General features: G+C 50.0%; 1 protein-coding gene across 1 annotated transcript in view; it reads left to right on the plus strand.

Annotated features, from left to right (window-relative positions):
* Positions 1–6548, plus strand: part of LOC134042033 (serine/threonine-protein kinase pim-1-like) — a 73121-nt gene extending 66573 nt beyond the window's left edge. The window contains exons 8-9 of the mRNA XM_062489107.1: positions 1257–1407; positions 6529–6548. Coding sequence (XP_062345091.1) covers positions 1257–1407; positions 6529–6548 — 171 coding nt within the window. The remainder of the gene's footprint in view (positions 1–1256; positions 1408–6528) is intronic.
* Positions 6549–8299: the final 1751 nt, after the last annotated feature.

The raw sequence follows: 8299 nt of genomic DNA on the forward strand, positions 1-8299 counted from the left end.
TCAAACACAGAGGCTCTCCAGCATCCAGGGGCTGAGGCAGCAGGTTTCAGTCTGCTGGCCCACAGAATAATGTCATGTCTCCTTCCAGGAGCCCATTCATTGGGAGAGGGTCTAGGCATATGTAGCTTGCTGCTCTCATGCACCATCTCTGTGCCCTGTTAGAGCTCTGTAATCTGGAACCTGTCTTGCCTGTTGCCAAGCATGACATTTTTGGGCAATTGAAGTGTGCCAGAGATTTACAGGAACCTTTGCTTCCAGTACCAGGCCTCCCACTGAGCCAGCTCAAGGAGATGGATCATCCCAGCAGTCCTGGTCTAACAAGTGACAGAGACCTGAGAGAGGGCTTTGGAAAGGTAAGGGATAAGAACAGGGATGAGCAGACTTCCATTCCAGTGGCTGTTTAGTGCTTGGCCCAAAATGCCTCTGAAAACCATGATCCTCCACTCTTGGGGGTTGGGGATTGTCTTGGGAATATATTTGACGGCTACTGAGCAATTGCTTGGCTGTTTCCAGAGGTGCCAAGGTCAGTGCTTTGGGGATGGTGCCAAGGACATGCCTGAGGCATTCTTTATGTGCAAAGAGCACTTTAGAGAAGTTCTGATTGGCAGAGCAAACTGCAAACCAGTGAATGTGGGCAAAGGGCACCCTCAGAAGCAGAGAAGCAAAGATGCTAACGTTGAGTATAAGCAAGGCTGCAAAATAAAACGGGACAGATTGATGTCTCCTGGTTACCTTTCTGGCTGTATCTCACAGCCCTCTCATTCTCACATTTTCTGCTCCTTAATATCCATGTTCCTCCAAATTGTTTTCACATGACTCCCTCCTCCTTTTGGTCTCCCGGTCTCAGAGACCAAGTCGTTGAGAGTCTTTCAGAGCTGAGTCCTTCAGAAGCCAGGAAGTGACAAACAGCTGCACTTCCTGGCCATGAGTATTAAGCATCAGCCAATTACCCCTCCTTGCTGCATAATGCACATGGCTTTTATTCTCCAGCCATGGCCTGTAGGAACTGAACTGCCTGCTCATTGCTCATGGGAGCTCTTCCTTTGTCTTGGAGCATTCCTATGACTAAAGTGTTCCACCTCACTGTGTGTAATTACCAAGGTGAGGATGGGAGACATTCTCCTGAAACTATTGGAATGGATATGGATCTGGATTAATGTCTGTAGCACTGTGTGGACTCCGCTCCCGATGAGAGGTTGTGCCTGGTCTGTGTGTGTCTCTGCTTACAGTCTGTGATGTATTTCCATTGCAACTAGATCCGTGCTGCATTGTGCATGTTGGCTGAGAAGAACTTAGAACCAAAGGATGTGGAGCTTTTTGAGAAAGAGATGAAGAAAAGGAGAGCAAAGAAAACATCCTGGCAGGTGCCTCCACAGAGAGTTGAGCCCAAGGATGCAGCTGAAGCAAGTAAGTGGTGCCTACACTGCTGGTCCTTTTTGAGCTCTTCCTTACCCTCTGCACAGTGTTGCAATCAGACTGGGGGGCTGTTGCACTTGTATCTGAGTGGGAGCTTGCATAGGAATGATTTCCATTTTGCAGAGAAAAACACAGAGGTATTAATTGTCTTGCCCATGGCCTCACTTAGTAACAGAGTATCAGCTTCCCACCTTCACCTCTAAAATCTTTCAGAGTAGAAAATTCAGTCTTGGAAAGTCGCCTGCCCTTCAGACTCTGTTCTGAAGAGCAGCTTCCAGGCAATGTGAATGCAGAAGAATGCTTTTCCACCAAGGTGCAACCTGGAAGAAACCAAATTCAGCACCTTCTGATGAAAAGACCAGAGATCCTTCTCGAGCCACTCCCCTCCAAGGAGCTGGCACTGTAGAGCTGTGCTGAAGCCCTGAGGCAGTGCTTCTGTTGTAGCCCCAGGAGCAAGCAGCATTCCCCAGTGAATCCCGGCTGAGGGGCTCTGGCTGCAGCGCTGTGTGCGCTGCCCCGAGGGCGGCAGCAGGGACCTTCGGGGGCAGCACTCAGCCCCAGGGCACCACCCAAGCTTATCTGCACTTTCTTTTGGGAACTTGCCCAGCCTGCCTCTGAAACAGGAAAACGAAAGCATAGCAATACTGGCTTCTCCTTGTTTCTTAGGGAAAGCATCACTGCAGTTTGGTTTGAAATTCGAAGAAGGTAGATTTAGATTAGATATTAGGTAGAATTTATTTTATAATGAAGGCAATGAAATGCTGCAAAGGTTTTTCCAGAGAAGCTGTTGTTGATTTATCTATGAAGGTGTTCAAGGCCAGTTTACATGGGGCTCTGAGGAACCTGATCCAGATGAAGATGTTCCATTTCCCAGGGTTTGGACTAGATGGTGGTTAAAGGGGCCTTCCCACCAAAATTGTTGTAGGTTTTCCTGGGTGATTGTATGATCCTTGTCCCATACTAGCGTGCCAGTGTTCTACTTGAAGTTCTTTGGGATAACACAGAGATGTTACCCAGCTCCAGCAAATTTTCTGGCCCTTTCCATAGTGACCCTGTCCAGCACCCTCCACTTACAAGCTCCTCTTTGGTCCCTGCAGGCCTCAGCCAAGCAGCTGTCAATGGCACAGCTTCCAGTGTGCAAAGAAAACACCCTGGTAATGCCTTGAAGAAGAAGGTCTTGAGGAAACAGGACAAGATGCCCTTACTGCCCACTATGCCCATCATCCAAGAGGATGGCAGTGTCCCATGCAACTCCTCAGGTAAGTCTGCTCCATGGCAGCTTTTTGCCATATAGTTATTTCCTTGCAGAAGGAGCACAAACTGCCTCCTGCAGGCTGTTTGCTGCCTGCAGGAAATACACAGCAGATAGTCCCTAGTGGCTCTTGTCTTTCCTTTGGGGGTAGCCTGCCTGTGCTATCATCCCAGCTAGAGTGACATAAGAAGAAGGGAGCAAGGAATAATAATTGGAATGCTCTTTTCTACTGATGCTATTTCCACGTTGAGAACTGACCAGAATTGAGCCTGGGTTGTTCCGGCTTGGCTTGGTGCTGTGGCAAAGCAGCTTCAGGAGTTTCCTCAGGGAGTTGCAGAGTGCCTCAGTCCTCAGGGCTGGGGGAAATGAGGGCGCTGGGACAAGAGAGGCCCCTGGGGGGTTCCCTCCCGGTGTAGCCATTCCCACTGGTCGTCCCTGTCTGGCAGGGAGTGGGAGCTCTGCGGCCTCAGGAACCTGCCGCTGGCTGTGCTACCTGTGGCACTTGGGAGCTGGCACTGTGTGGGCAATTGTCAGGTTTAGCCTGGAGCTGTGCCCAGCTGGGGGGGCTGGGAGAAAGCAAGGAGCCCAAGGAGGCAGACAGCAGGGAGGTGTGTGAGGCAGTGCCAGTTTGCAGCACATGGAAGCCTGGCTGGGAGCTGGGGCTGCAGGCCGCTCCATGGCGGGGTGCCTTGCCCGGGGCTGCAGCGCTCAGGGCTGACCCTCTCCTCACAGTGACCTCGCAGACGGCCACTGGTGCCGAGCGCCGACAGGAGCTGCTCCGTGAGCGTGGGCACAAGGACACAGCCTCTGCTGACCCGCAGCAGTCCTTGCTCCAGGCACTCTCCTGGCTGGGCAGCGATGACTGGTAAGAAAGGCCCCGGTCACTCTGTCTCCCTCTTAGCGTTAAGGAAGCTTACAAGTGGATCTTGCCAGTGCCTCTGAGCCCCGACAGCCCAGAGGGCAAAGGACTCTGCTGAAACCACTCCAGAGCAGTGAGAGGATCAAGATTTGAGAGCAGCCTTTGCTTGGCCTCGGTCTGCAGCTGTGCTCCAGCTGCTGCCGCTCTGTGCTGCTCCCTCGCTTTGCCTGCTGCTCCATGGAGCTGCAAAGGAAATCTTGAGGGAAGAGAGGAAGCTGTGGGATGAGATGATTTGCTGGCTGAAGGCAGCAGCAGGATGGCAGCAGTTTAGAGTGTAGAGATTTGGGTGCCTTGGGGCACTGGCCCAGTGGGACTGAGTAAGATTTCTCTCTGCTCCCAGTGCTGACAGCAATGGCAGGTGACAGGGTCTCCCTGTGACCTCCTGCATGTGAGTCCCAGAAGCAGCTCCAGGGAGTCGCTCTTTCTGAGAAATGGACTGATTTGTGCTTTCAAATCCCCAGCCTGTCTTTACTCCTGAAAGGCTCATGGCAGAAGGGAAGGAGAAAGCAATGAAACCCTCTAGGAATCTTGGACTTTTTGAATTCAACTTTTTTCTTCTCACTGCTTCATATGGGCTGGAGGTGTTTTGCCAATACTCAACATGTGTCCCACAATTAGACACAGAGAGAAGGAGGCCCAGAGGTGGTAACCCTACGAATGTTAGGTGATGCTGGTTAAGTTTTTGGTGATATTGGTTGTGATATCGGGGTTAGCATAAACTCACTGTTGGATGCTTCATTCACACAGGGGTACGGACTCCATTCACACTGGGATAAGCATGAAAAATCTGCCACATGCATCTCTTTGTGCAGTCACATTTGCTTTGCAATTCTCTTCTGCTTCCTCTTCCCCCTTTTTGTTTGGTGCCCTTTGAGGTACAAGAGAGCTTCTGCAGGTGTGGGGGGTCCCGGTGACTCTCAGGGGTGCCCATGGGATCGGTCACCAGCCCTGTGCTGCAGCCCTGATGCCTCACACACCTTCCTGTAGCTCAGGGCTGCCTAGAGCAAGTGCTGAGAGACAGAGTTGTTTACACCTTTTAAATAACATGTTGCTGTAGTGGGCATTGTTTTTGGTAGGGGATTCTGGGAAAAGGCAGAGTTTCAACTGTTCTTTCCCAGGCGTGGAATCTTATGGGACACCCTGCTGCTCCTTTTCTGGGGAATGTGGAGGTGGAGTGGAGTGGGTGAGACACAGGCCTAAATTGTAGAGTGGAAACTCAGCTCCAGAGTGCCAGTGCAGAGTCTCACTGCTGATCTGCCTGCTGGCACTGCCAAAGAAGGAACATGCCCCAATAACATCCCAATGGGATTGTGTCTCAGGGACATGCACAGGGAGGTGACAAGAAACAGGAGCATGACCCAGTCTCACAGCTTCTAGGAAACTGTGTCATAGGGACTCCATGGGCCAGACATTTCAGAAAGGCTGTCTTGTAAAAGAGCCACAAATGAAGACACTGAAACCCCTCTATTTGTCTCTTGGATTTGTGTATTCTTTTGACAGCCACAGCATCCTGCGGGAAGGAGCTCCACAATTTCATTAAGTACTCCTTGAAAAGCACCTCCCATTGTTTGACTGAGCTGCCAGCCTGGTAATTTCAGAGGGTGCTGCCTAGTTCTTGGGTGGAGAGAAAAATCCATCTTTTTGGTACTTGCCTTTCAGGGAGATGAAGGAGAAGGGACTGGTCAGCATCAAACTCCTGGCTGGGTCCCATTCAGAAGTCCTGCTTTCAAGGCTTCGTGACATTTGCTTGGCAGTTACCAGTGAGGTGAGAACACTCTTGTGAACTGTGCCCTGTACTTCATACACGGTGTGTAGAGTAGCTATGTGCTTGTTCATCTCCATGTGTGCTCAGAGACTGCCTTCATTTCTCTTTTTAGATCTTATATTTCTAATGTCTGTCAGTTTTCTATGGGATCTGTATGTAGATGTAGTTGTATTCACTGGTAGGTCGGGTATCTGACACTCATCTTTGAGTGAGCTGCCATTATCATGAAATGTACAAATGCAGAAAAAGATACTCTAATTATGTTATTTTCAGAGTCCTAGTCTCTGCCCGAGCTGTCATTCAACACTGCAAATTAGTCTGTAGGCCTGAGCGTGTGTTTTCTGTTTCCTGGCTGAGTGCTTCAACTGCTGGTGTTGCTTTTTTAAACAGGAGCACGTGACTCTTTTATCTTTATGACTGACGCCTTTATGGTTTGAAAGCAGCCCTTACTTTAATTTGGTTCTTTGTGTTTCAAAGAAAAGAGCCTAAAGGGAAAGCAGTTGACATTAAAGAAGGCTTAAGTAGATACTTTATGAAATTTCTTATTTTTAGGCCTTTAATATGCAGGTCTGAGGCCAGATATTGGTGCCAGTGGAAGTGTCATGCTGTGCATGTGCTCTTCTGCTCTTATTGTGCTTTTATGTTCTTCTGGACACAGTGGGATGTGTTGTCATTTGCTGGGACGTCTGTCTAAGGCAACTGGTTTTCTTTCCAAGGTCATTCTTATGTTTCCCCTCTGACTTCCCCAGGTGACCAACCTCCGCTCAAAGGTGTCCTACTCGGCCATTGTCACTCTGGGAGAGCTCTTTGTGACCTTGAAGAAGGACATGGACTCTGAGGTGGATGAGGTGGCTCGGGTCCTTCTGCACATGGTGTGGAACTCGCCAGAGTTTGTTGAGAAAGCAGCCAGTCACACCCTGGGGATCATGGTGGAGAATGTGACTCCTGCACGAGCAATGACTGCTCTCCTGGACAGTGGAGTCAAGTCGGTTCTTCTTCTTTCAGTGATATTCCTCACCCTCTAGAGTGCTTGTGGGTGGGGGAAGGGATGAGAGAAAGAATGGGAATGGTGGGAGGGAAGGGTCCTGTATCCTGCATCTTCTGTCAACTCAGTGACTGGATTCTCCAATCCACCTCATTTCTTTCCTCTTGTCCCCTCTTTCTGCCCTCCCTCAGCCTATGAGTTCTCAGAATGAAAGAGCTGTAGAATATGGGAAGTTGGACGAGGCCATGAGGATGATTAAATCCAGTTCCTGGCCTTGCACAGAGCACCCCAAGAGTCACACCATGTGCCTGAGATTGTTGTCCAAATGCTGCTTGAACTCTGTCAGGCTTGGTACTGTTGACCACTGCCCTGGGGAGCCTGTTCCAGTGTCCCAGGCACCCTGTGGGTGAAAAAGCTTTTCCTGATATGCAACCTAAACCTCTTCTGACTCATCTTCCCGCTGCTTTCTGGAGTCCTCCCAGTCTGTCAGAGTTGCCTAGATGTGGTGAATGGTGGGGAAGTGCAAGTGCCTGCAAAGGCTAAGGATAGAGCCTTGTGCTTCTGTGGGAAGAGGGACAATTGCAATTGCAGCTATGAGTGCTCTTTGATATTTCACTGCACTAAGCACAGAGGCCCTGGGAAAAAACATGCATCCTCATGATGCCATTAACTGGAGAAATAAGGAGGGTACTTGCTGGGGTATGGAGCACCTAGGGGAGAATGTGCTGGCTGTGACACAGCCTGCACAGCAGGTGCAGCTCCTGCCAAAAGGAGTCCTGAATGACTGTCCTGGCCATAGAGCTCTACTTTCTAATCAAACTGGTGTTTCATGTTAGCCTTGAGATGATGAATCACTGCACATACACCTTCACAGGCCCACTACTATGGAATAGCTGATGCAAATGCTGCCTTAAGTGTTTGTGCTGAGCCTGATAATTATCAAAAGACACTCTCTAGAACTGGACAATCTGGGTAAATTGATTGCCACACTTTCCCCATCTTTGCAATAGGATAAAACATTCAGATGTACCCCTTGCCAATCCTCACAAAAGAAACAGGCTGCATTGCTGCATATTCTGCAACTTCACGGCCCACAGTGTGTTTTCTCTGCATCTGTATTTTTCCAAAGCTCTGCAGATTTGGGGATAAATGGCTGGAATGAGCCTCAGTCCTGCTGCAGCTCTGTGTAATGGGTGCCCTCTGATAGGTTAGCATGAATGGTCTTTCATTTCTAAAGAATTCATATGTAATCTAATTTTTTATCTTTCTCAGTGGAAATTGTGGCAAAGACACTGAGTATCAGGTCGTGCAGGGAGACTGAATTCCTCCGTCTTCCTTGCAGACAGTCCTTGTGTCCAATGCTAATTTGAGTTTCTCTGAGGACAGAAGCTTCTACAGGTGTCTGAAGCTGCAGGGAGAAGCCAGGCCTCCTTCCCGCAGCAGTGGCAGGGAGCACGCTCTGGCCAAGGCCTGTGCTGCTGTTGCTCCTTCTCCCTGTGCCCCAGTGTTTGCTCTCCTCTTGCCAGGAGCCGCCACGCCCAGGTGCGGAAGTGTGCGGCGCAACTGCTGCTGTCCTTGATGGAGAAAATTGGAGTCACGAAGCTCGCAGGCACACCCAGGGCTGAGAGGCTGGCGCACGCGGCAGGGACGCTTGCTCAGGACTGCCACAAGGACACAAGGTAACCATCTTCATTTCACCTCCTCACACAGGAAAACTGTCTTGTGTTTGTCTAGAAAGGTAAAACCACAAAAGAGTGGAAACGAAAGGAAATATTAAGTTACCTCACGGTGTGGATAAGGGCCATAGAGGCATGGAATACCCGGAGTTGTATGGGGTCCATTGGGGCCATGGAGTCCAGCTGCCAGCCATGTGCAGGACATGCCAAGAGTCACTCCATGTGCCCAAGAGCATGGTCCAAACACTTCTCGAGCTCTGTCAGCCTTGGTGCTGTGACCACTGCT

This window comes from Cinclus cinclus, chromosome 3, assembly GCF_963662255.1.
Source record: "Cinclus cinclus chromosome 3, bCinCin1.1, whole genome shotgun sequence".
Taxonomy (NCBI): Eukaryota; Metazoa; Chordata; class Aves; order Passeriformes; family Cinclidae; genus Cinclus; species Cinclus cinclus.